General features: G+C 45.8%; 2 protein-coding genes across 2 annotated transcripts; one reads left to right on the forward strand and one right to left on the reverse strand.

The window, feature by feature from the left end:
* Positions 1–6326: 6326 nt before the first annotated feature.
* On the reverse strand, positions 6327–8630 carry LOC140117082 (putative nuclease HARBI1). Its single transcript, XM_072133514.1, has 2 exons — positions 7928–8630; positions 6327–6697 (listed from the first exon to the last, which is right to left on the reverse strand). The coding sequence occupies exons 1-2, from the start codon at positions 8628–8630 to the stop codon at positions 6327–6329; spliced, it is 1074 nt and encodes a 357-aa protein (XP_071989615.1).
* Positions 8631–9733: 1103 nt separating this feature from the next.
* Positions 9734–13536, forward strand: LOC140117083 (uncharacterized). The gene is made up of 4 exons (XM_072133515.1): positions 9734–9749; positions 12709–13005; positions 13082–13206; positions 13312–13536. Exons 1-4 carry the CDS (start codon positions 9734–9736, stop codon positions 13534–13536), a joined length of 663 nt encoding a protein of 220 aa, XP_071989616.1.
* Positions 13537–27390: the final 13854 nt, after the last annotated feature.

Here is a 27390-nt window from a genome sequence, read left to right on the forward strand (position 1 = left end):
GACTCTGGGGAATGGGAACATTTAGAAACCCCAACAAATTACCCCATTTTGGAAACTACACCCCTGAAGGAATTTATTAAGGGGTATAATGGCCTTTTCTACCCCCTCTGTGTTTCACATAAATTAAAATAATATGGAAGTCAAATTTTGAAAAATATTTTTTTTCACTAATATATTAATTTAGGCCTAAAATTTACAAATTTACAATGGGTTGTAGCAAAAAACACACACACCATTTTATTTCACAATTCCTCCTGAGCATGGAAATACCCCACATGTGGGTGTAAACTGCTTTTAGGGCATATAGCAGGGCACAGAACAGAGCGCCAATAAACACCATTTAGCTATGAGTGGGTACATTTTCCTGAAAGTTTTATGCCACAACCTTTTTTATTTACAAAGACTCTGGGGGATGGAAACAGTTAAAAACCCCAACAAGTGACCCCATTTTGGAAACTACACCCCTGAAGTAATTTATTAAGGGATATAGTGGCCTTTTCTACCCCCTCTGTGTTTCACAAAAATTAAAATAATATGGAAGTCAAATTTTGAATAATAATTTTTTTCATTAATATATTAATTTAGGCCTAAAATGTACAAATTTACAATGGGTTGTAGGAAAAAGGACACACCCCATTTTATTGCACAATTCCTCCTGATCACAGAAATACCCTACATGTGGGTGTAAATTGGTTTTAGGGCATATAGGAGGGCACAGAACAGAGCGCCAACGAGCACAATTTGGTTATGAGTGAGTAAATTTTCCTGAAAGTTTTATGTCACACCTTTCATTTACAAAGACTTTTGGGAATGGAAACAGTTAAAGTGACAAGTGACCCCATTTTGGAAACAAAACCCTTAAAGGTTTCCAGGATAAAGCAATAGTGACTTATAGGCGCCATTCCACACTTATAGTAGATTTGAGCTAACAGAATAATGTAACACCACCATAAGTGAACCTCATTGAAAACAACACCCAGAAAGCAGAATTTATTCATCTAGGGGTATAATGAAAGTTTTTTGCGCTAGTAAAATTAAATCTAGGCAAAATCTATTTGCACATGTTGTGAAAAACACTTGTTCCTTCTGTATTCATCTAGGGGTATAATGAAATGAAATGAAATGTGGTTTTAAATTTTAGGTATAATATCACTTTGTAAATGGCCAACATTGCAATGAAATTTTGGGCATGTTTGTTCAGGATCATGTAAAAATAACAAAAATGACAAAATAACAATAAAAATAATATTCCAGGGAAGTATGGTAAGCGCGGAAACATTCTTTGATGCACAACCCTGGCTTATCTGGGCAAGTGTCGCATTGATAACCGGTATCTTTGCGTGTTCCCTTCTTGTAACACACACGGCATTTTTTGTATGGCCGTCTTTTCTTTTCTGTGGTGGGGATCTCAGATGGGAAATGTTGTCCTGGCACAATTCTGCTAGCGTGACTAGTATGGGATGTGCTCACACCCTCTTCACCCTCTGGGAACAGTAATTGCTTTATTACTTGTTCTTGGTATGCCAAGTATGTTACTTGTTGGCGGGTCTTGCGGTAAATGATAAAAGAATTATACAATGCAATTTGCAACCTTTTTGTACCAAGTGCGGGACTTGCGAATCGCATTATATGGCTGTAGCATTTGATCGGCTAGATCAACCCCTCCCATGTGTTGGCTGTACTCCTGTATGCAAACTGGCTTGAGGACTGTGGTATTGGCTCCTCCAACAGAGACAGGGGTGCTGTAATCTGCATGGATAGATGTGAGGACAAACACATCTCTTTTGTCCTTATATTTTGTCATCATGATGTTACTCTGACACAAGGGGGCACATTTACTAAGTTCGAATTTGAATGCATAAAAAGTGCGTCCCTCGGACTAGAACGGGATATGCGCCCATTCACTAATTGTGTCGCACGCGTGATAAATGTGGCGCATGAGTTGCGCCACAAAATTTTTGCATAAAAAGTGCACAGCGAGGCTAATTGCCCAGCTGGTAGCTATCATGGCTGGGCGTCCAGAGCAGTCCACAGCAGCACCAGATGCTCCCAGTGCCATTTTTATGGAGCTACTCCGGCAGCAGTGTCCCCAGGTGTATGACTATGCCATCCGCGGAGCACGGGAGATGGAGGCGGAGAATCGTCAAGCCCCCCCAACATCTGTGGCCCCAGCATCCGCTGCTCCGTCCTCTGCTCCGTCCGCTGCTCCTGGGGATCACAGACCACCAGCTGCCGGGGATATGGATACTGGGGGCTCTGGTGCTGAAGATGAGGAGGAGCCTGGCCGGGCAAAGAAGGCACGTTTCACGGAACGTGAAACGGAAATATTGGTTGAGGAGGTATTGTTACATTTTTTTTACTTACTTTTACTGTTGGTGTCCTGTTCGACTCTTTACCCACCGTTGCAGAGGGCGCGTTCACATGTTGTGTTTTGACCTGCGTTTTCATTGCGTTTGAAACGCATATACAACAGCTGAGGAGAGGTGATTTGCCTAATTTCTTCACTGTTAACGCATGCGTTAACAAAACGCATCGTAAACGCGATGTTAACGCACGCGTTAAGAAAGCGTTAACGCATGCGTTTTGTTAACGCATGCGTTAACATTGCGTTTACAAACTTAAACGGTAATGTAATTAGGCAAATTACATCACATCAGCTGTTGTATATGCGTTCCAAACGCAATGAAAACGCAACCAAAACGCAACGTGTGAACGCGCCCAGAGTGTTTTTAATGAATGTTTTTTTTTTTTTGGTGGCTTTTGTCTTTTCCAGGTGACACAAAATTATGATCATCTTTTTGGCCGGCTGGCCGACTCAATTCCCCTGTCAGCCAAACACCACATTTGGCAGGGGATCACAGTGCGGATCAATGGGCTAGGTAAAAATTGCACTTTTAATATTATTTGAAATTTTTTATGCTCACTTGGATTTTAAATCTTGAAGGTGAGTGGCCTTTGTATAATCTTTTTTTTTTTTTTTCATTTGTTTTCAACTTTGCAGGAGTGGAATATCGTTCTGTTCCAGAGGTCCGCAAGAAGTGGTATGACTGCAGGAGGAGGCTGAAGGCCAAGCTGGCGAAGCACAAACAGTCAGCTCGGAGGACGGGTGGTGGCCCTAGTGTGGCCATGCGGATGTCGTGGGTGGAGCAGAAGATTAGCAAAACTATACACCCCGATCAAACGGAAGGGATCGGGGATTTTGACACCGATAATCTTGATTTTGGTATGTACGTTTTTATTTTATGTCTCTAATACTACTCTTTTTTTTCACTTTCAATAAATATTTTGCAATCCTTTTTGTAAGCGGCTACTGGGGCGTGGAGTAGCCAGACATGAGGCTACACATTGGGGCTACTCCACGCCCCAGTAGCCTCTTGACTCCTCCTAACCTGACATCATTGGCACGTAGCTCCTCGTAGCTGCGCGCTCTTGTCCGAGAAGCCGGAGTACTCCGCATGCGCAGTAGCTTGGGCTTGGTTCCCAAGATTGCACAGCCACGTGCCTGCGCTCTGCATAGTCTACCTATGCAGATTGCATTCATTCTCATATCTGAAGGTTCGTGGCACGGGACAGGTGTGTCTGCTCTGCTCACCAAATAATACCAACAACGATGCCACTGCCACCAATGTATTTTATGGGATATATATATGTTTGCCTGCTGGGCCCCCCCCCCCCTGGGCAACGAGCAAGGGCCCCCCCCCCTGGGCAACGAGCAAGGGCCCCCCCCCCCTGGGCAACGAGCAGGGCCCCCCTGCCCCCCCCCTTTCTTCCCCCCCCCCCTTCTCTGTGTCTTACAGGACCGGGCCTGCTGTGGACTACTTTGGATTTGGTGGACTCCAGCGAGGACCTGTAAATAAATATTGATTTAAATGGCTGACGAGGGTGTGTCTGGTTTTCTTTCTATAAAATATATTTTTACAATGATGTGTTTGTGTCATTCTGTATAATTAGCCATAGTAGTGGTGCTGTTTAGTTGACAGTGCTCATTACTAAGGCCTGAACTTATTGTAAAATGTTCATTTTTGTTTGGGCCAAATTTACAGTAACGCAGATTAAATTACCCCGGTACCCACCGCCACCAGGGGTGCTGGGAAGAGCCAGGTACAAACCAGCACCTGACCATCTAAAGATGGTCAGGTGCTGGGGCGGCTGCAGGCGGTTATTGTTGCACTGGAATAGCCCCCTAACAGTGTGCTTTCCAAGCTCATTAATGGCAGGCTGCTGCCGCTGCTTTTTGTATCTTGCTGGTTTTAAAAATTGGGGGGAATCCACGTCTTTTTTTGTGTCATGAAAATTTTCACAAAATTTAATATAATGATGTGGGGCTCACCTGATTTTTAACATCAGCCAGATAAAAAAAAACAGCAGCAGCCTGCCATTACTGATCTTGGATATCCCTCTGTTAGGGGGCTATTCCAGCGCAACAATAACAGCCTGCAGCAGCACCAGAACCTGACCATCTTTAGATGGCCAGGTGCTGGTTTGTACCCGGCTCTTCCCGGCACCCCTGGTGGCGGTGGGTACCGGGGTAATTTAATCTGTGTTACTGTAAATTTGGCCAAAACAAAAATGGCCATTTTAAAGTAAGGACAGTGCTCATGACTAAGGCATGAAAACTAAACAGCACCACTACTATGGCTAATTATACAGAATGACACAAACACATCATTGTATAAATATATTTTATTAAAAGAAAGCCAGACACACCCTCGTCAGCCATTTTAATCAATATTTATTTACAGGTCCTCGTCGGAGTCCACTGAATCCAAAGTAGTCCCCAGCAGGCCCGGTCCTTGAAGACAACAAAAAACACACACAAAAAAAAGGGGGTAGGGGGCCATGCTTGTGCACTAGGGGGCTGTTGGCCATGCTCGTTGCCTAAAGGGTTGTGGAACATATGTCTAATCATATAAAATAAATTGCCATCAGTGTAATTGTTCATAGTATAAGTTGGTGAGCATAGCTAGGTTGAAATTATAATTACTGTGCCTATAGGATACATTGTTGGCAGTGGGAATCGTGTTTGGTATTAGTTGAGCATAGCATACTCCCCTGTCCCGTGCCCCAAACCTTCACATAAGACAAGCTATGAGGAGCTGCGCACCGATGATGTCAGGTTAGGAGGAGCAGTGAGGCTACTGGGGCGTGGAGTATGCATGACATCTTGCCTCATGTCCGGCTACTCCACGCCCCAGTAGCCGCTTATCAAAAAATACAGAATAGGGCCATAAAGATTTTAATTTAAAAATGGTGGATGGGAGGATTAGCTCGAAAAAGTGCTTTCAACATGTACTATACATTCACCTCCCACCTGTTCTACCTTTCTCGGTAGATTCGTTGAGGTAGCTTCCATTTAAGTGTGGCTATCATTTTTAATTTAAGGTTACAGCACTTGTAATTTACTTTGTTTTATCAACAGGGAGGGCTGCTCCACCCACGGCACCGCAGGCTGCACCACCACCAGCAAATGAGGCTGCACCCGGACCTCCATGTGCTTCGCCAGCCACTCCTCCTGCAGTCGTATCACTTGGTGGGTCCAGTGGGGATGAGGCTCCTGAAGCGGTTCCTGCTGAAGATAGGCCCATCACACTTGGCATATTTTCCAGCTATATGGATAAAAGCCTGAAAGCGATGGCCCTAATTCAGCAGGAACTCCGAAGGCATGGCCGGATGATGGAGGAGGGGTTCCAGCTTATTAGTCGAGATTTCAGAGCTCTCATCAATATTCTGGAACTCCTCATCCACCAAGGAACTGCGGCTCAGGGGGGGAGTGTGAGTGTCCCTCCATTCTCCCCACCCCAGGTCCCCACTGGTGGGGATCCAGTGACACAGGCCAGCCCTGCCCCCGAATCCCCGATTCAGCTTCCAACTGATCAGGATTCGGGGTGCAGTTACGCACCATCGCTGGCAGGTGCACTGGATCCCTCTCCAGTGGTCCTGGGCCCTTCCCCTGAAGCCACGTTCCTACTTTCGGTCAAGGAGGAACTTAGCTCCTCGGCTTCAAATCCACCGGGCACATCTGGGAGTTCTGTGGTGACGCGGCGGCAGGCAAAAAGGGGGAAGGGGCCTGTCCGTCGTTCATCACGTTCTTCCAAACCGTAATTTTCTTTTTTTTTTTTTTTTTTACTTTATTTATTTTTGTTTTCTTTATTTTGATCAAAAATGACAAATAAATTTTTGATCTACTTTGTCTTCCTCTGAGCTGAAATTATTGTACTAAAGAATGAAAAGCATGGATACAATTTGACATTGCATTTACTTTAATGCAATTCTAATTTTACAGACATTAAGGCATAACAAAAAAAAATGGTAACTGGCAGATCACTTTAAAAGTAAATCTCAGTCACTTGCCTGCGCCTTAGTTGTCCCGCTCTATTTGTGGGTTCAGCAGACACATCCCCCTGATGCTCTATATGCTCAGTCAAATCTGTTGCAAGGTCAATTTCTAGCCTGTTGGCTGTCGCAATGTTGTGGAACATGCAACAGACTATAATGACCTTGCACACAATGGGGGGTTTGTAGAGCATAGCCCCCCCTGAAAAATCCAGGCAGCGGAACCGACTTTTGAGAATTCCAAAGGTCCTCTCAATGGCACTTCTTGTTCTTCGATGTGCTCGGTTGAATCTCCTCTCCTTAGGGGTGCTTGGCCGCAAATATGGTGTCATCAGCCATGGCAATAATTTGTAGCCATTATCACCTAAAAACAGGACAAAGTAAAGCTAATTAGCTTAATTAAAAAAATGAGGCAGCATTCACACAAACATCTGCCTGCCGGGCGTCCGTGTGCTCCGTGTAATGGAGAGGAGGAGGGGTGACCGCTCTCCATAGCAATGCATGGGGGCTGCACGTAACACAGGGAAACATAGGACATGTGTTAGCTTCCCCCCCCCCCCCCCATGTACGGTGTTGCATGTGTGCTGCACCATATTGCTCTGTGCGGCCATTGCCATCTATGGGGACATATGTATGGCCGTAAGTTTGCAGCTGTACATATGTCCCCCATACAGTAGTGTGAGTGGAGCCTTAGTCTGAGCTTAGACTGACATTTTTGGATTATCCTCACAATATCCGTTTTTTGCTTGGAATCTGCTTGGTTTATCAGTGCCAATAATGCAAGTTATTTGCATTTGGGGATGTCTTCTTTTTCAACAATATTTTTCTCAAAACATGATGGTAGTTAAAGGGGTTTTCCAACAAACGAAAGTTAAGCCGTATCCATGAGATAGTGCCTAACTTCATGATCAGTGCTGAGACCCCCACAGACTGCAAAAATGACTAATGGAGCAGATGGCCGTGCATGCCCATTCAGCTCCATTAATCTCTATGGAGCTGACAGAGATTGGTGAGCGCTGTGCTCGGCAAGATCACTCACCTCCATAGAGATTAATTGAGCAAAACAGTCATGTTCAGCCATCTGCTCCATTAGTCTGACTGAGCGGCGAGGGCTACATTGTTTATGCAATATGTGGGGGTCTCAGCACTGATCATGGAGTTAGGTCCTATCCAGTGGATAGGGCTAAACTTTATTTTGTGGGTAAACCCCTTTAGATTGTGATGTTTACCAGTTCAGTCACATGTCCATGGACAAAGTAGGTGTTTGTAACTGATACCCCTCAGTATGTATTTGTAAATTAGGCTTAACCCTGTACTTTTTTTTCCTTTGTTCACTCTCTCTTAACGCCGGTTTTGGCCAATTAATTTCATATGCTGAGAATGTGTTTTGTTTAATTTTTTTAGCCTTTTTTTTTTTTTTTAATTTGTGTGTGTTAACATTTTTGTTTACATTTTGTAAACTTTTGTTTATAAAATGCAAAACTATAAACAAAACTCATCACAGTTTATGAAAAGCATAATTAAAGACACACCTTATGGAGCATGACCACATTTTAAGTGTTTAGTAATTGAAAGAGCATTCACATTCACTTACCAAGCAGAAAGGCGTCCCTGTACAATTCACTCTGGAGCCGGCAATTGAGGGCACAGTTATCAAAGATAAAGGAATCGTGTGTCGACCCAGGGTACTTTGCGACCACATTAGTTATGATGTTGTTTGAGTCAACGGTGACCTGCACATTAATCGAGCGAAACATTTTTCTATTGCGGTACTGATATTCATCGGCCGCAGGAGGCACCAACGCCACATGTGTGCAGTCGATTAACCCAATCACTTTGGGCATCCCCGCTACTTGCTCAAACTCCGCTTGCGTCCTCCGGATGGCATCAGCAGTTTTGGGGAAGGAGATGTACTGTGTACAGAGCTTAAACAGCTCATCCACTACCTCGTGGAAAAAACGGCTGAAGGTTGGTTGCGAAAAACCAAAACGCTCAGCAATGCAGTGCTGGAAGGACGCGTTCGCCATATAATAGATGGCCGAGACCATCTTGGTGAGTCCAGGCACTGCATGTGACCGTCCGGTTTTTGCCCCGATGGCTACTTCAAGCTTCTCATAGAGGCTTAGGATTGAAGCTCTATCCAGCCGAAACTGCTGATACACCTCCGCGTCCGTAAAATCTGCAAAGGACACACGAGGACGGAACACTCGAGGACGCCTCCTCTGCCTCCGTCTGCGCTGTCTAGCCATGATGCGGTCATTTTGAATGGCCACGTAGACGATCGGAAGCATATCCATTGTCCTAGAAGAAAGAATATGGAATATGTAATTTTTTCTGCTCATATTGGCAGATTGGTCAGATAAGGTCTGTTACTTTGTGAGTAATTTTAACTTACACTACAAATTTGTTTAATCCCAATTTGTGGTAAATACTAAACACATTTATAGTTTTTCCTGGGCCTCTCTTCCAATTTGTTTAAATTGTTTTAAAATTTGCATGTTAAAGTGTGACTTACCTTTGCAAAAGCTTTTTTGACGAGTGTTTGTCTTCTTAGTACCACAAATCTCCACTCCTGTTTTACAAATTGGATTGTTATTTTTTCAAAAATCAAGCCTTTTTGCAAATTTAGAATTGAACATGTACTTACCTTTTAGCAAAATTTCAATGGATTTATTGTGCACGATCACCAGTCAAATTTTCCACTCTCCTTCAAAACCCTCGACTCCTAACTCTCTCCATTTTGTTTTTGTTTTGGAAACCATTTTATATTTTTTCCCTAAATTGTGTCGCACACACCTTTACCTTGTTCCAACAAGCATAATAGCAATCAGTTTACTCATGCGACACTTTTGTGTCGCGGTTTGAATACTGTCGCACGAGAGTCCCCCCCCTGTGTTTTCGCGCTTAATTATGCGCGTCCCCGTTGTGTCGCGCGCTATTCAAATTTAGGCGCACGGCACGTTATATTGTGTCGCGCGCTTTCGCCATTTCCCTGCTTCTATCCTTGTATTTGTGGCGCATGCACGGCGGATTGTGGCGCGAAAATATTGAAAATCTGACGCCAGCAGCAGCGTCATAAATAGAAGCCACACCTGCAACTACAGCAGATACCGTGCACAGCAGCCAGGGAACAATACTGAGAATTGTAAGTACCCACAACAACATAAAATACACCCAAAACTAGGCAAAAAGAGTGGAAAAAGGCCAAAAAGAGAGATAAGAAGGGTGGATATACAGGGCAATGTAAAGGACAGTGAAGAAACACAAGCTAATGGCACAGCACATGTTGCAGGGGGATCGCATCGTCAGAATTACATGAGTTTAACATCATAACTTCTAATCCCTTCACGTAGATCTATATTGTCGTGAACGAGGAGGGAACAACCTTTCGAAAAGCAAGATGGCCACATCCTCAGGTAAAGCGCTCAATACATTTTATATAACTCCAAAATAAACCTAGAAATGCAATGTTCACACAGAGTTTTCAATTAGGGTGTTTTCTATTCAAAATCACATTATTACATAAAAGAAAATGAAAAAATGAGTTTTACAGCAAAATAGGTTTTTATGTGTCATCACCAAAATATAAACATTTACATCAAAGTATAAGGTCATGGGCGCATGCGTCACTAGCTACGCTTTGAAGTGCAGTGCTAGCGCAATGGGGGCGCACCCTGGGCTGGACACATTTTCATATGCCTTGAAAGGCATCTACTGGTTAAGCAATCACGTGCGTTACAATGGACACACTTTTTTTTTTTTTTAGGCCCAAAACCATGCACTTTTAAACGCAGGACTAGCGCTGTCCAACTGCACCGTGTGATTCCGTTTTTGGCTAATACACATGCATTTAGTTGAAGCCCTTAGCGCTCTGCACGGTAGCTGTACTGCACTGAGATGATGCCGGTTCAGCTCTGCACAGGAGCCAAACCGCCATTGGGGGTTGCGGGATGTCAGCGTTAATCTACCGATGACATCCACAGCTAACACCCGCGGTCGGAGTGGGCTCCAATCGTGGTTGATTATTCCGTTAAATGACGCGACCGCACCATTTAACATGCCTTCCGGGGTTCTTTACCCCACTATCGGCGCCCCAGCGATGTTTTGGGGTGCGCCAATCGCTGCTATGGCACCTCTGGGGTCCGATCGGGACCCCAGAGAAGCCTGAAGGCAGGGCCTTTAAGATGGCATCTGTGACGTCATCTTAAAGGCAAAGTGTCAGCCTATGCATCTGCATAGGCAGACACTGCTAATACTCTGCAATACATGAGTATTGCAGGGTATTATCATGACCAAGCAATCAGATGATTGCTTGGTCATGTCCCGTGGTGGATCAAGAAAAAAAAAAGGAAAAGTAAATGTTTTTAATGAAAAAAAAAATTAACAAATCAATAAAACTGGCCATAAGGCCCATAAAATATAAAGATACAAATTACGCACAAAAAAGTCAAAATCAATAACACAAACCCCACATATATAGTATCACCGCGTCCGTAACAATCCATAGAATAAAACTAAATAACTATTGGACCCATATGATGAACGCCATAAATCAAAAAATTACAAACCCACCAAAAATTCGGATTTTAACTATTATATCCCACTAAAAATGCAATACAAAGTGATCAACAAAACATATGTAGTCCAGAATGATACTGTTGCAAAGTACAACATGTCCCTCAAAAAACAAGCCATCAACCAGCTGTGTATGCCACTTTGAAGACGCCGATACAAAAATGAGAGATTTTACAACACATTAGCATTTTTTTTTGCAAATTTTTAAAAACATAAGAAAAAATATTCATGTCTGGTATCCCCGTAATCGTATCGACCCATAGAATAAAGATAACAGGATTATTAGGCTATACGTTGCAAAACAAAAATTTATGGTTAACTAATCCAGTACAGAATTGATTCTTTTCTACTCATGACCTCAAAACAAGTTTAAAATTTACTACAATAGGAGATAGCAAACACAAAATGGTAACACTGGAAAAAGCATCTCATCTCGCAAAAAAAAATGCCGTCACATGGCCCAAATAACTTAAAAGGAAAAATTTAATAGCCTTCAAAAGGGGGCAACGAGAAAACTAAAATCCTTGCAGCTGCAGGGTGCTCCTTCCCTTCTGTGCCTCGCTGTGCCCCCATAACACAAGTAATGTCCACATGTGGGGGGTCTCTGCACTCTGGAGAAATTGTTGAACACATTTTAGGGTGTGTTTTTGCTTTTTCTCTTTTTTAAATGTGTAAATTTTAGGCCTAAATGAACATATAAGCAACAAAAATTGACCATTCAAAATTTCACAACCATTTGGATTAAATTACTAGGAAGATCTCAAGGAGTTAACAATCTTCGTAAATGCTGCTTCTGATATCATGAGGGGTGCAGATTTTAAAATGGGTTTGTTATATATGGGGTTTAGATGCGAAAAATATTACAATTCAGTGAAAACACTATTTTTCCACAAAATTTCCAATTTAACAAAAAATATATATATTTGTAAGCTGCGCAACATGAAAATTAATTATCGAGACATTTTTTTAATTAATGCAAATGTAAATAAGACGATTGGAAATGTTATTCTGCAACTTATTTAGGTTGAAAATCATCTTGAGGAAAATGCAATGATTCTAAATTTTGACAAGGTCACATTTATCCCAAAACTCCCATTTGTGACATTTTTATGGGAAATCAAAGCAAAAAATAACAGCCAACATTTACCAATAAAATTAAGTACAAGATGTGTGGAATCGTTTAGATTAGTAAAAGTGTTCAAAAGTTATAACCATATAAATCAAACCATATCACAATCCCAAAAATCGGGCTGAGCCTCAGGCTAGATTGACACTGCTGTTGCCCGCCCGTACCGTACCGTAGCGGGCAACGGCAGTGCACGGGGAGAGGAGGAGGAGGTGAGCGCAGCTCCCCCCCGCCCCTCTATATAGGAAGTAATGGTGCACGGCGCCGTACTACGGAGAAAGATAGGACTGGTCCTATCTTTTTCTGGGGTACTAAGCGGTACGGTGCCGCACGTGTGCTGCACCGTACCGCTCCCGTAGTGCGCCATGCGCCCATTGCCGTCTATGGGGGACGTATATCGGCCGTATATACGTCCCCCATACAGTCGTGTGAATGTAGCCTTAAGCTGTAAAATGGCTGCGTCCTTAAGGGGTTAATACACAATGCAAAGACTATGAAAACACACCATGAGAAGAAGGTCGAAGACACCAGACATGTGATAGGCAACACAAATTCCGAGCACAACAAGATCAGGGTAAACCCAATACAAATCGTTGAAACAAATCTATCATAAATAATTTTTGAATTTAATATTGTTAAAAAAATAAAATATCTTGCATTCTTGTATTTTACAGATGAAAGCCAGGCAGGCACCAGCAGCGGCAAGAGGAAGCAGAAGAAGAGCGCCCCTTTTGATCGAGCAGAGCTCGTCGCTTTGATAACCATCTGCGACGAGCGGGGCTACGACCTGCTCCGTGAGACTGGTAGCTATAAAGCTAAGACCAAAATCATGGAGCAGGTCCAAGCCCATCTGCTCGAGAAATACGGCCGCTACCATTCCGTCCGGCAGTTGCAGAAGCGGTTCTCGGACATAAAGGTCCGTGAGGAGCGTTTTTTGGAGCGTGTCCGAAGCCGGAACCGCTCTGCAAAAGGTTAGAAGATACAACTTGGTTCTCTAAGTAATGACATGTCTGTGCATTTTTTGATGATTTCTCTTTTTCTTTCTAGCCGGACGGGAGAGGGCACCGGCCGTAGAAGGGGCCTCTTCTTCTGCTTCTGTTGCTGCTGCTGTTGTGGTGGATGTTGGGGACGACTCTCCCCCTCCACCAAGCCCTGTGCCACCTGGCCAAGAGGTAAAGACTGGCATCTTTTTAGGAATCTAAGATGTTGAAAATTTAATATATCCAAATTAATTTGTAATTATAATTAATTTATATATTTTTTTTTTTTTTTTACAGGATCTTGCTGTGGCTCCGGAGGAGGAGATGGTTACCCTGGTGCTGGAACCGGTGGAAGACCCACATGAAGAGGTCCAGCCACCAGAGGTAGCCACCACAGCAGTGGCCGAGGGTCTTCAGGTGTCCATCGGTGAGCAGCTCCTCCATGAAATGGAGCTGCTCAACCGAAAGATGGACATTCTGATGGCCCATTTCGAAAGGTTGTTCCACCCTCCTCGTTCTTAAGTTTGTTGTTAACCTTTTTTTTTTTTTTTTATTTTAAAAGTTTTTGTTTTAAAAAAAATTAAAAATGTAAAAAAAATTAAAAAAACAAACAAAAAAAAAATATAAAAATGTTTAAAAAAAAAAAAAAAAAAAAAAAATGTTTGACCCAAAAAAAAAAAAAAAAATTACCTTTTTACCATGATTATCCGCCAAAACAGGCAACGGTGTTATTAAAGTTGTCTTTTTACCATGATTATCCCCAAAACAGGCAACGGTGTTTGTAAAGTTGTCTTTTTACCATGATTATCCCCAAAACAGGCAACGGTGTTATTAAAGTTGTCTTTTTACCATGATTATCCCCAAAACAGGCAACGGTGTTTGTAAAGTTGTCTTTTTACCATGATTATCCCCAAAACAGGCAATGGTGTTATTAAAGTTGTCTTTTTACCATGATTATCCCCCAAAACAGGCAACGGTGTTTGTAAAGTTGTCTTTTTACCATGATTATCCCCCAAAAAAGGCAATGGTGTTAGTAAAGTTGTCTTTTTACCATGATTATCCCCCAAAACAGGCAACGGTGTTTGTAAAGTTGTCTTTTTACCATGATTATCCCCCAAAAAAGGCAATGGTGTTAGTAAAGTTGTCTTTTTACCATGATTATCCCCAAAACAGGCAACGGTGTTTGTAAAGTTGTCTTTTTACCATGATTATCCCCAAAACAGGCAACGGTGTTTGTAAAGTTGTCTTTTTACCATGATTATCCCCCAAAAAAGGCAATGGTGTTAGTAAAGTTGTCTTTTTACCATGATTATCCCCAAAACAGGCAACGGTGTTATTAAAGTTGTCTTTTTACCATGATTATCCCCAAAACAGGCAACGGTGTTATTAAAGTTGTCTTTTTACCATGATTATCCCCAAAACAGGCAACGGTGTTTGTAAAGTTGTCTTTTTACCATGATTATCCCCAAAACAGGCAACGGTGTTATTAAAGTTGTCTTTTTACCATGATTATCCCCAAAACAGGCAACGGTGTTTGTAAAGTTGTCTTTTTACCATGATTATCCCCAAAACAGGCAATGGTGTTATTAAAGTTGTCTTTTTACCATGATTATCCCCCAAAACAGGCAACGGTGTTTGTAAAGTTGTCTTTTTACCATGATTATCCCCCAAAAAAGGCAATGGTGTTAGTAAAGTTGTCTTTTTACCATGATTATCCCCCAAAACAGGCAACGGTGTTTGTAAAGTTGTCTTTTTACCATGATTATCCCCCAAAAAAGGCAATGGTGTTAGTAAAGTTGTCTTTTTACCATGATTATCCCCCAAAAAAGGCAATGGTGTTAGTAAAGTTGTCTTTTTACCATGATTATCCCCAAAACAGGCAACGGTGTTATTAAAGTTGTCTTTTTACCATGATTATCCCCAAAACAGGCAACGGTGTTATTAAAGTTGTCTTTTTACCATGATTATCCCCCAAAAAAGGCAATGGTGTTAGTAAAGTTGTCTTTTTACCATGATTATCCCCCAAAAAAGGCAATGGTGTTAGTAAAGTTGTCTTTTTACCATGATTATCCCCAAAACAGGCAACGGTGTTATTAAAGTTGTCTTTTTACCATGATTATCCCCAAAACAGGCAACGGTGTTATTAAAGTTGTCTTTTTACCATGATTATCACCAAAACAGGCAACGGTGTTTGTAAAGTTGTCTTTTTACCATGATTATCCCCAAAACAGGCAACGGTGTTATTAAAGTTGTCTTTTTACCATGATTATCCCCAAAACAGGCAACGGTGTTATTAAAGTTGTCTTTTTACCATGATTATCACCAAAACAGGCAACGGTGTTTGTAAAGTTGTCTTTTTACCATGATTATCCCCAAAACAGGCAACGGTGTTATTAAAGTTGTCTTTTTACCATGATTATCCCCAAAACAGGCAACGGTGTTTGTAAAGTTGTCTTTTTACCATGATTATCCCCCAAAAAAGGCAACGGTGTTAGTAAAGTTGTCTTTTTACCATGATTATCCCCAAAACAGGCAATGGTGTTAGTAAAGTTGTCTTTTTACCATGATTATCCCCAAAACAGGCAACGGTGTTTGTAAAATTGCTGTAAATCAATAGCATGAGATGTATTTATGAAGGTATCATTATTTTTCGTTGATGTCTGAATTGAAATAAATGTAATGTGATTTTAAAACAATGCTTGAATAAATTATTTTTTTGGACCTCAAAAAGACTGTTTATTACGTTTACCTCAAGAATAAAACAGGGGCAGCAACACACTGGTGGAGGTGGGGGGGGATGGTGACATAAACACTGGTGTGGGGGGGGGGGATGGTGAAATAAACACTGGTGGGGGGGGATGGTGACATAAACACTGGTGTGGGGGGGGATGGTGACATAAACACTGGTGGGGGTGTATGGTGACATAAACACTGGTGGGGGGGGGTATGGTGACATAAACACTGGTGGGTGGGAGTCCAGGGACACAGACACTTTGGCTAAAGATAACTTACATGATGTGGGCAGCTTGGTGTATTTTGCTGGGTTCACACCATATTCTTGGTCTAGGCTCAGCGTATATGTCACTAAAGCCCCTGACGTGTGACCTTTGTGTATACATTGGCACATAGTTGCAGACGGCGGCCGGCCTTTTGGCTCCATCTGATGCTCAAACTTTAAATCAAGGAGTAAACTCTGGCAACAGTTACCAAGATAATAATTTTTATTTATATTGCGTCTGTAAATTACATAAAGCTTTACAAATAAATATACATATTTCCACTATGCAGCCTCCACAAGAGCAATGTATGCTGGGTGGCATGGTGGCTCATTAGTTAGCATTACAGCCCTGCAGCACTGGGGACCTCGGTTCAAGTCCCATCCAGGTCAACATCTGCACAGAGTTTGCAGTTCTCTCCATGTTTGTGTTGTTTTCCTCCAGGTCCTCCGGTTTCATCCCACGCTCAAAAACATACTTGCAGGTTTTTTTGATTGTGAGCCCCATTGGGGACAGGGAACATTCTGATAAGGAATGATTATTAATTCTTATGTGCTCATCGGAGGCAAGTGATGCCTATGTTAAGCAAAAGCAGTGTTTTGCATCCTTATTCACTTTTGACAAGCACTTATATCACTCATCAGGAGATAGGAGCAGGGTGTAATGCACATACATCACACAAAACACCTTTAAATGGGCCAGGAGGAGAGAGCATAGCTGCAGACCCATCCCTTTAAGTTGTGCTTGTGTATGGAACATAGCTGCAGACCCATCCCTTTAAGTGGGGCTTGTGTATGGAACATAGCTGCAGACCCATCCCTTTAAGTGGTGCTTGTGTATGGAACATAGCTGCAGACCCATCCCTTTAAGTGGGGCTTGTGTATGGAACATAGCTGCAGACCCATCCCTTTAAGTGGGGCTTGTGTATGGAACATAGCTGCAGACCCATCCCTTTAAGTGGGGCTTGTGTATGGAACATAGCTGCAGACCCATCCCTTTAAGTGGTGCTTGTGTATGGAACATAGCTGCAGACCCATCCCTTTAAGTGGGGCTTGTGTATGGAACAGAGCTGCAGACCCATCCCTTTAAGTGGTGCTTGTGTATGGAACATAGCTGCAGACCCATCCCTTTAAGTGGGGCTTGTGTATGGAACATAGCTGCAGACCCATCCCTTTAAGTGGGGCTTGTGTATGGAACATAGCTGCAGACCCATCCCTTTAAGTGGGGCTTGTGTATGGAACATAGCTGCAGACCCATCCCTTTAAGTGGGGCTTGTGTATGGAACATAGCTGCAGACCCATCCCTTTAAGTGGTGCTTGTGTATGGAACATAGCTGCAGACCCATCCCTTTAAGTGGTGCTTGTGTATGGAACATAGCTGCAGACCCATCCCTTTAAGTGGGGCTTGTGTATGGAACATAGCTGCAGACCCATCCCTTTAAGTGGGGCTTGTGTATGGAACATAGCTGCAGACCCATCCCTTTAAGTGGTGCTTGTGGATGGAACATAGCTGCAGACCTATCCCTTTAAGTTGGGCTTGTGTATGGAACATAGCTGCAGACCCATCCCTTTAAGTGGTGCTTGTGGATGGAACATAGCTGCAGACCTATCCCTTTAAGTTGGGCTTGTGTATGGAACATAGCTGCAGACCAATCCCTTTAAGTGGGGCTTCTTGCTTTTCAAAAGCAACATTCTCCAAGTAGGATCCTAAGCAAAAGAAAAATGCCCTGACTTTCACCTCCTTCAGCCCGGTGTATCTGAGTGCACGTCTTGCGACACAATTCGGTTTTTAAATTCAGGGGCTTGTCCGAATAATTCGGGTTGCTCGAAAACCACACCCCCTATTTGTGGCGCACGGAAGCTGGTGCGCGCGCGACAAAATTCAAACCCGTGCGCCACAATCCCGGGGCAATTTAGGGGAAAACGGCGCAAATCGGAAATATTCGGGGAACACATCGGGAAAACGCGAATCGGGCCCTTAGTAAATGTGCCCCAAGGACTTGCTTTCACCCCTTCTCAATTTAAGGTCCACCAGATTTTTTGGGAGGCCTCTTTGATTCCTCCTTATTGTTCCGCAGGCCACTGTTCCTTTTTCAAGGAGGGACAGTTGTATAGAAATTATCCATGTAAAGGTGATAGCCTTTACCCATCAGGGAGAATAAAAGATCCCATACAATTTTACCGCTTGTGGTTAGGACAGGGGGGCACTCAGGTGGACAGATCTGGGAGTCCTTTCCCTCGTAGATACGGAATTTGTAGGTGTATCCGCTTTCACTTTCACAGAGCCTGTAAACTTTGATTCCGTATCTAGCTCTTTTGCTTGGCAGATATTGCCGAAATTTAAGCCACCCTCTAAAAAGTACAAGTGACTTGTCGATGGCTAAAATTTTTTGTGGGGTGTAAACTTCCATAAATTTCTCATCAAAATGAGTCACTACTGGACTAATTTTGTACAATCGGTCTTGGGCATGGTCACCAGCAGCAGGACACTGACTATTATCACTGTAATGCAGAAATTTTAACAGCGCCGTAGTCCTGCGTTCCTGTGTTCCAGTCCGTTCCTGTGTGCCAGTCCATTCCTGTGGTCCTGCGTTCCTGTGTGCCAGTCCATTACTGTGGTCCTCCATACCTATGTGCCAGCTCCTGCGATTCCTGAAGTGAGTCCTGGTGTGCCTTCCTATGCTCTTCTCCTGCCGTCTCTCCGGGTACAGACTCTCTCCTGTGTTACTACCTTGGCAGCCACGGCGGGTTAGTCGCACCTGTGGAACTGCCTGGTGGTTTCCCGCTGCAGCAAGTCCATCCTGCTTTGTGGCGGGCTCTGGTGAACACCGGGTTCCACTTAGGCTCTGGTCTCAGGTCAGCTAGTACCACCTCCCACGGAGGTCCAGAGGGTCCACAGACTCTCAGTCCTGACAGCAAGATCCGGCCATGGACCCCGCCAAGGAGCTACGTCAGGTACTGGCTGAACTTTCCAGTGTTGTCGCCCAGCAGTCGCAGCAGATTTCTGCCCAAGGAGAACTTTTAGGCCAAGTTGCTTCCACTCTTCCACAGCTGCTTGACTCCAGGCCTCAGCAACAAGTTCTGGTGACTACTCATGCAGCAGTTTCATCGACTACTCCTGCGACTTCACCTGTCATCCTGGCTTGTCCGCCGGCACCAGAACCTAGGATGAGTCTCTCTATGCCTAATAAGTATGATGGCGATCCCAAACAGTGTAGAGGATTCATCACCTTGTGCTCGCTGCATATTGAACTAATGTCATCTCAGTTTGTCAGCAAGCGTTCCAAGGTGGCGTTCATCATCAGCCTCCTCACCGGGAAGGCCCTGGCCTGGGCTACTCCTCTGTGGGACAGGAACGATCCTGTTACGGCCACCCTTTCCAACTTCCTGGCAGAGTTCCGGTCTATGTTTGAGGAGCCAGCACGAGCCTCATCTGCGGAAACAGCATTACTGAACCTACGCCAAGGAGACTCCACCGTGGGTGAATTCGCTGTCCAGTTCCTCACCTTGGCGTCTGAAGTTGGAAGGAGGCGGCCTTAAGTGCTACCTTTAAGAAAGGCCTGTCCTCACGGGTTAATGATGCTTTGGCTGCGCGTGATCTGCCGACTACTCTGAGTGGTCTTATCACCTTGGCCACCCGGATTGATGTGCGGTTCTTGGAATTAGCCGAAGAGTTGCGGCACGAGCGACCTCTAGTCCGGCTTCCACGTCTGCCACGGTTGGCTCTAGTTTTCCAGAAGCCGTTCCAGTCTCCCGTTACTCAGTCTGCTGGTGAACCTATGCAGGTTGATAGAGCTAGACTTACACCTGGAGAACGATCCAGACGTTTCCAAGAACACCTTTGTCTATACTGTGCAAGTTCCAAGCACCTCATCGGGACTTGTCCAGTGTGTCCCCAACGTCCGGGAAAAGGCAGCACTTTGGGAGAGGCGTCCCTAAGTGTGAATTCAGCTTCTCCACGTCTGATTAATCCGGTGCTTCTCAGTATTGGCATCGGTGCTCCCGTGCAGGTCTCAGCATTCCTGGATTCCAGTTCGGCGGGGGACTCTGTGGATGCCGTTCTCATTTCCCGGCATCACATTCCGGTGGTTCCTCTCAAGTCTCCCCTCGTAATTTCTTCTGTAAGCGGACAGCTTCTTTCCGATCTGGTCTGGTTCTGCACGGAACCTATCCGACTTCAGGTTGGAGCCTTACATCAAGAAGATTTGGTCTTCTATGTCTTGCCTCGCTCCACATCAGCTCTTCTTCTAGGTCTTCCCTGGCTCCAGCTACATGCCCCGATTCTCAATTGGAAGACTGGTGAAATCCTGCGTTGGAGTCCTGAATGCCAATCCAGATGTATGGTGGCTCCACTTCTGGTCTTATCCTCTTCTGTGTCTTCCAACTCTCTCGAGGGTCTGCCAGCTTGTTACCGGGATTTTTCTGACGTTTTTTCTAAGAAGCAAGCGGAGACCTTGCCACCACATCGTCCTTAAGATTGCCCAGTGGATCTCCTGCCTGGCACCACCCCTCCCAGAGGTCAAGTCTATCAAGGGCTGAACAAGATCACAGTTAAAAATTGCTACGCTCGGTCGTTGATTACAGAACTTTTTGATCGCCTACGTGGTTCTAGGGTGTTCTCCAAGCTGGATCTTCGAGGTGCATACAATCTCATCCGGATCCGCAAAGGTGACGAGTGGAAGGCGGCGTTTAATATCCGTGACGGACATTTTGAATACTTAGTAATGCCCTTCGGACTGTGTAACGCTCCTTTTTTCAAGAATTTGTGAACAACATTTTACGGAATCTTCTCTATACGTGTGTCGTGGTCTACCTGGATGACATTTTGGTATACTCTCCAGACCTTGAATCCCATCAGAGACACGTATTTCAAGTTCTTGGTCAACCTCATGCCAACCATCTGTATGCCAAACTGGAGAAATGGCAGTTTCACCAGCACAGTCTTCCATTCCTGGGTTACATAATTTCCGATAGAGGCCTTCAGATGGATTCCGCAAAACTGTCTGCTGTTCTTCAATGGCCACGCCCAGTAGGCCTCCAAGCCATACAGAGATTCTTGGGCTTTGCAAATTATTATCGACAGTTCATTCCCCACTTCTCCAATGTCGTGGCTCCCATCATGGCACTCACTAAGAAGGGTGCCAATTAGAGATGAGCGAACACTAAAATGCTCGGGTACTCGTTATTCGAGACGAACTTTTCCCGATGCTCGAGTGCTCGTCTCGAATAACGAACCCCATTGAAGTCAATGGGAGACTCGAGCATTTTTCAAGGGGACCAAGGCTCTGCACAGGGAAGCTTGGCCAAACACCTGGGAACCTCAGAAAAGGATGGAAACACCACGGAAATGGACAGGAAACAGCAGGGGCAGCATGCATGGATGCCTCTGAGGCTGCATAATCGCACCATTATGCCAAAATTATGGGCAACAGCATGGCCATGACAGAGTGACAGAATGAAGCTAGATAGCATCTAAAACATCCAATAATTGACCCTGACACTATAGGGGACGGCATGCAGAGGCAGCGGCAGCAGGCTAGAGAGTGTCATGGCGACATACCCTAAATGGACTCAGGCTTCAAACCAATGGGTGGCAGAGAGGAACCAAAGGAGGTGAGCAAGAAGCGCTCAAATAATATCGGTACATGATAAAAGTTTGCCAGTATATTTTGTGGATTACACAGCAGGGTGGCGACAAAGTTAACATGGAAGCCATGAAAACAACCCAAAATTCTGCCTGACACAGCTCGTTTGATAAGGGGACGATGTATGGAGGCAGTGAACTAGTAGTAGATTAAAGGTGCTGCAGTTAAAACTATGTTAGTTGGATCTTGGCATGGAGCTGGCGCTCCGCTGCCAGGCGAGCTTTCGCCAATCCAAGCCCCTGTCTATAGGCTACTCCCCAAACAGCACTTCTAAGAACCTTTTGTATAAGATCAAGTGTAGTAGCGTTCTTATAAGTTTAGGATATGCCGGGTGAGGGGAATGTAAACAGATGCGCAAGAAGCGCTGAAATAATATCCCTAAATGGTAAAAGTTTGCAAGTATATTTTGGGGATTACACAGCAGGGTGGCGACAAAGTTAACAACTTTGATGTGGAATGCCCTGTAATAGCTCTTGGGCGGTGTGCCTTTTATCGCCTAGGCTCAGCAGTTTCAGCACCGCCTGCTGTCGCTTAGCGACGGCACTGCTGCTGTGCCTAGAGCTACCGACTGATGGCGCCATGCCCACGGATGGTAATTCGGAGGAGGAGGAGGTGGAGGAGGGGTGGGAGGAGGTATAGTAGGCCTTTGAGACCTGGACCGAGGTAGGCCCCGCAATTCTCTGCGTCGGCAGTATATGACCAGCCCCAGGGTCAGACTCGGTCCCAGCCTGCACCAAGTTAAGTGTAGTAGCGTTCTCATAAGTTTGGGATATGGCGGGTGAGGGGAATGTAAACAGATGCGCAAGAAGCGCATGATGCGCATGGAGCTGGCGTTCCGCTGCCAGGCGAGCTTTCGCCAATCCAAGCCCCTGTCTCTAGGCTACTCCCCAAACAGCACTTCTAAGAACCTTTTGTATAAGATCAAGTGTAGTAGCGTTCTTATAAGTTTAGGATATGCCGGGTGAGGGGAATGTAAACAGATGCGCAAGAAGCGCTGAAATAATATCTCTAAATGGTAAAAGTTTGCCAGTATATTTTGTGGATAACACAGCAGGGTGGCGACAAAGTTAACAACTTTGATGTGGAATCCATGAAAACAACCCAAATTTCTGCCTGACACACCTCGTTTGATAAAGGGACGATGTATGGAGGCAGCTATATGGACGACTTTTGGAGGTAGCAATGGAGACAACGTGTGGAGGCTGCTATGGAGACAATTTAATTTGGATAGTGCCTGTATGTGGCAGTCCCAAACATTTTTCAAACCAGAGGAGCAGGTAGGTGGCCCTCCAGTAAAATGGGATAGATTGAGTGCCTGTATGTGGCAGTCCCAAAAATGTTTCAAACCAGAGGAGCAGGTAGGTGGCCCTCCAGTAAAATGGAATAGATTGAGTGCCTGTATGTGGCAGTCCCAAAAATTGTTCAAACCAGAGGAGCAGGTAGGTGGCCCTGCAGTAAAATGGAATAGATTGAGTGCCTGTATGTGGCAGTCCCAAAAATTGTTCAAACCAGAGGAGCAGGTAGGTGGCCCTGCAGTAAAATGGAATAGATTGAGTGCCTGTATGTGGCAGTCCCAAAAATGTTTCAAACCAGAGGAGCAGGTAGGTGGCCCTCCAGTAAAATGGGATAGATTGAGTGCCTGTATGTGGCAGTCCCAAAAATGTTTCAAACCAGAGGAGCAGGTAGGTGGCCCTCCAGTAAAATGGAATAGATTGAGTGCCTGTATGTGGCAGTCCCAAAAATTGTTCAAACCAGAGGAGCAGGTAGGTGGCCCTGCAGTAAAATGGAATAGATTGAGTGCCTGTATGTGGCAGTCCCAAAAATTGTTCAAACCAGAGGAGCAGGTAGGTGGCCCTGCAGTAAAATGGAATAGATTGAGTGCCTGTATGTGGCAGTCCCAAAAATGTTTCAAACCAGAGGAGCAGGTAGGTGGCCCTGCAGTAAAATGGAATAGATTGAGTGCCTGTATGTGGCAGTCCCAAAAATTGTTCAAACCAGAGGAGCAGGTAGGTGGCCCTGCAGTAAAATGGAATAGATTGAGTGCCTGTATGTGGCAGTCCCAAAAATGTTTCAAACCAGAGGAGCAGGTAGGTGGCCCTCCAGTAAAATGGAATAGATTGAGTGCCTGTATGTGGCAGTCCCAAAAATTGTTCAAACCAGAGGAGCAGGTAGGTGGCCCTGCAGTAAAATGGAATAGATTGAGTGCCTGTATGTGGCAGTCCCAAAAATTTTTTAAAACAGAGGACCGGGTAGGTGGCCCTCCAGAAAAATGGAATAGATTGAGTGCCTGTATGTGGCACTCACAAAAATTGTTTCAAACAGAGGACCGGGTAGGTGGCCCTCCAGAAAAATTAAATGCATGAAGTACTATAGCAAGAGCCAGTGGGCCCTGTCAAAAAATAGCCAGTTTCCTCTGCTTTACTGTACAAAGAGGAGGAGAAGGAGGAAAATGAGGAGGAGGAGGAGGAGTGGATCAATTATTCAGGTTGAGCTTCCTTCACCTGGTGGAGATTGGAAATTCTGAGAAATCCAGCCTTTATTCATTTTAATAAGCGTCAGCCTGTCAGCGCTGTCAGTCGACAGGCGTGTACGCTTATCGGTGATGATGCCACCAGCTGCACTGAAAACCCGCTCGGACAAGACGCTAGCGGCAGGGCAGGCAAGAACCTCCAAGGCGTACAGCGCCAGTTCGTGCCACATGTCCAGCTTTGAAACCCAGTAGTTGTAGGGAGCTGTGTGATCATTTAGGACGATGGTATGGTCAGCTACGTACTCCCTCACCATCTTTCTGTAAAGATCAGCCCTACTCTGCCGAGACTGGGGACAGGTGACAGTGTCTTGCTGGGGTGACATAAAGCTGGCAAAAGCCTTGTAAAGCGTACCCTTGCCAGTGCTGGACAAGCTGCCTGCTCGCCTACTCTCCCTCGCTACTTGTCCCGCAGAACTACGCACTCTGCCGCTAGCGCTGTCAGAAGGGAAATACTGTTTCAGCTTGTGCACCAGGGCCTGCTGGTATTCATGCATTCTCACACTCCTTTCCTCTCCAGGGATGAGAGTGGGAAGATTTTGCTTGTACCGTGGGTCCAGGAGAGTGAACACCCAGTAATCGGTGCTGGAATAAATTCTTTGAACGCGAGGGTCACGGGATAGGCAGCCTAGCATGAAATCTGCCATATGCGCCAGAGTACCAACGCGTAAGAATTCACTCCCCTCACTGGCCTGACTGTCCATTTCCTCCTCCTCCAACTCCTCCAACTCCTCTTCTTCTGCCCATACACGCTGAACAGTGAAGGACTCAACAATGGTCCCCTCTTGTGTCTCGCCAACATTCTCCTCCTCTTCCTCCTCATCCTCCTCCACCTCCACCTCCTCCGATATGCGCTGAGAAACAGACCTCAGGGTGCTTTGGCTATCAACAAGGGAATATTCTTCCCCCGTCTCTTGTGACGAGCGCAAAGCTTCCGACTTCATGCTGACCAGAGAGTTTTTCAACAGGCCAAGCAGCGGGATGGTGAGGCTGATGATGGCGGCATCGCCACTGACCATCTGTGTTGACTCCTCAAAGTTACTCAGCACCTGACAGATATCAGACATCCACGTCCACTCCTCATTGTAGACTTGAGGAAGCTGACTGACCTGACTACCAGTTCTGGTGGAAGTTGACATCTGGCAGTCTACAATCGCTCTGCGCTGCTGGTAAACTCTGGATAACATGGTCAGTGTTGAATTCCACCTCGTGGGCACGTCGCACAACAGTCGGTGAGCGGGCAGTTGGAGGCGGCGCTGCGCTGCCCTGAGAGTGGCAGCATCTGGGCTGGACTTCCTGAAATGCGCACAGATGCGGCGCACCTTCGTGAGCAAATCAGACAGATTGGGGTATGTCTTGAGGAAACGCTGCACTATCAGATTTAACACATGGGCCAGGCATGGCACATGTGTCAGTCTGCCGAGTTGCAGAGCCGCCACCAGGTTACGGCCGTTGTCACACACAACCATTCCCGGCTTGAGGTTCAGCGGTGCCAGCCACAGATCAGTCTGCGCCGTGATGCCCTGTAATAGCTCTTGGGCGGTGTGCCTTTTGTCGCCTAGGCTCAGCAGTTTGAGCACCGCCTGCTGTCGCTTAGCGACGGCACTGCTGCTGTGCCTAGAGCTACCGACTGATGGCGCCGTGCCCACGGATGGTAGTTCGGAGGAGGAGGTGGAGGAGGGGTGGGAGGAGGAGGAGGCATAGTAGGCCTGAAACACCTGGACCGAGGTAGGCCCCGCAATCCTCGGCGTCGGCAGTATATGAGCAGCCCCAGGGTCAGACTCGGTCCCAGCCTCCACCAAGTTAACCCAATGTGCCGTCAGCGATATATAGTGGCCCTGCCCGGCAGCACTCGTCCACGTGTCCGTGGTCAGGTGGACCTTGTCAGAAACGGCGTTGGTCAGGGCACGGATGATGTTGTCTGACACGTGCTGGTGCAGGGCTGGGACGGCACATCGGGAAAAGTAGTGGCGGCTGGGGACCGAATACCGAGGGGCGGCTGCCGCCATGAGGTTGCGAAAGGCCTCGGTCTCTACTAGCCTATAGGGCAGCATCTCCAGGCTAAGCAATCTGGAGATGTGCACATTAAGGGCTTGGGCGTGCGGGTGGGTTGCACTATATTTGCGTTTCCGCTCCAGCGTCTGGGGTATGGAGAGCTGAACGCTGGTGGATGCTGTGGAGGATCGTGGAGGCGACGATGGGGTTTTTGTGCCAGGGTCCTGGGCAGGGGGCTGACTAGCAGCTGACACAGGGGAAGGAGCAGTGGTGTGCACGGCCGGAGGTGAACGGGCTTGTTGCCACTGAGTGGGGTGCTTAGCATTCATATGCCTGCGCATACTGGTGGTAGTTAAGCTAGTAGTGGTGGAACCCCTGCTGAGCCTGGTTTGGCAAATGTTGCACACCACAGTCCGTCGGTCATCCGGTGTTTCCTTAAAGAACCTCCACACTTCTGAAGATCTAGCCCTCGCCGCAAGAGCCCTCACCACGGGAGCTTCACTAGTTGACAGTGGCGCTGATGCACCAGCTCTGGCCCTGCCTCTCCGTCTGGCCCCACCACTGCCTCTTCCAACCTGTTCAGGTCGAGGACTCTCCTCCGTCTCAGAAGCACTGTGTTCACCCGGCCTCTCAACCCAGCTTGGGTCTGTCACCTCATCATCCTCCGATCCCTCAGTCTGCTCCCCCCTCGGACTTCCTGCCCTGACAACAACTTCCCCACTGTCTGACAACCGTGTCTCCTCATCGTCGGACACCTCTTTACACACTTCCACTACGTCAAGAAGGTCATCATCACCCACAGACTGTGACTGGTGGAAAACCTGGGCATCGGAAAATTGCTCAGCAGCAACCGGACAAGTGGTTTGTGACTGTGGGAAGGGTCCAGAAAACAGTTCCTCAGAGTATGCCGGTTCAAATGCCAAATTTTCCTGGGAGGGGGCAGACTGGGGGGGAGGAGGCTGAGGTGCAGGAGCTGGAGGAGTGGCGATTTCGGTGACATGGGTGGACTGCGTTAAAGACTGACTGGTGGTGGACAAATTGCTCGAAGCATTGTCAGCAATCCACGACATCACCTGTTCGCACTGTTCTGGCCTCAACAGTGCTCTACCACGAGTCCCAGTAACTTCAGACATGAACCTAGGGAGTGTAGCTCTGCGGCGTTCCCCTGCTCCCTCATCAGCAGGTGGTGTCTCACCCCGCCCAGGACCACGGCC

Source organism: Engystomops pustulosus, chromosome 2 (assembly GCF_040894005.1).
Source record: "Engystomops pustulosus chromosome 2, aEngPut4.maternal, whole genome shotgun sequence".
Lineage (NCBI taxonomy): Eukaryota > Metazoa > Chordata > Amphibia > Anura > Leptodactylidae > Engystomops > Engystomops pustulosus.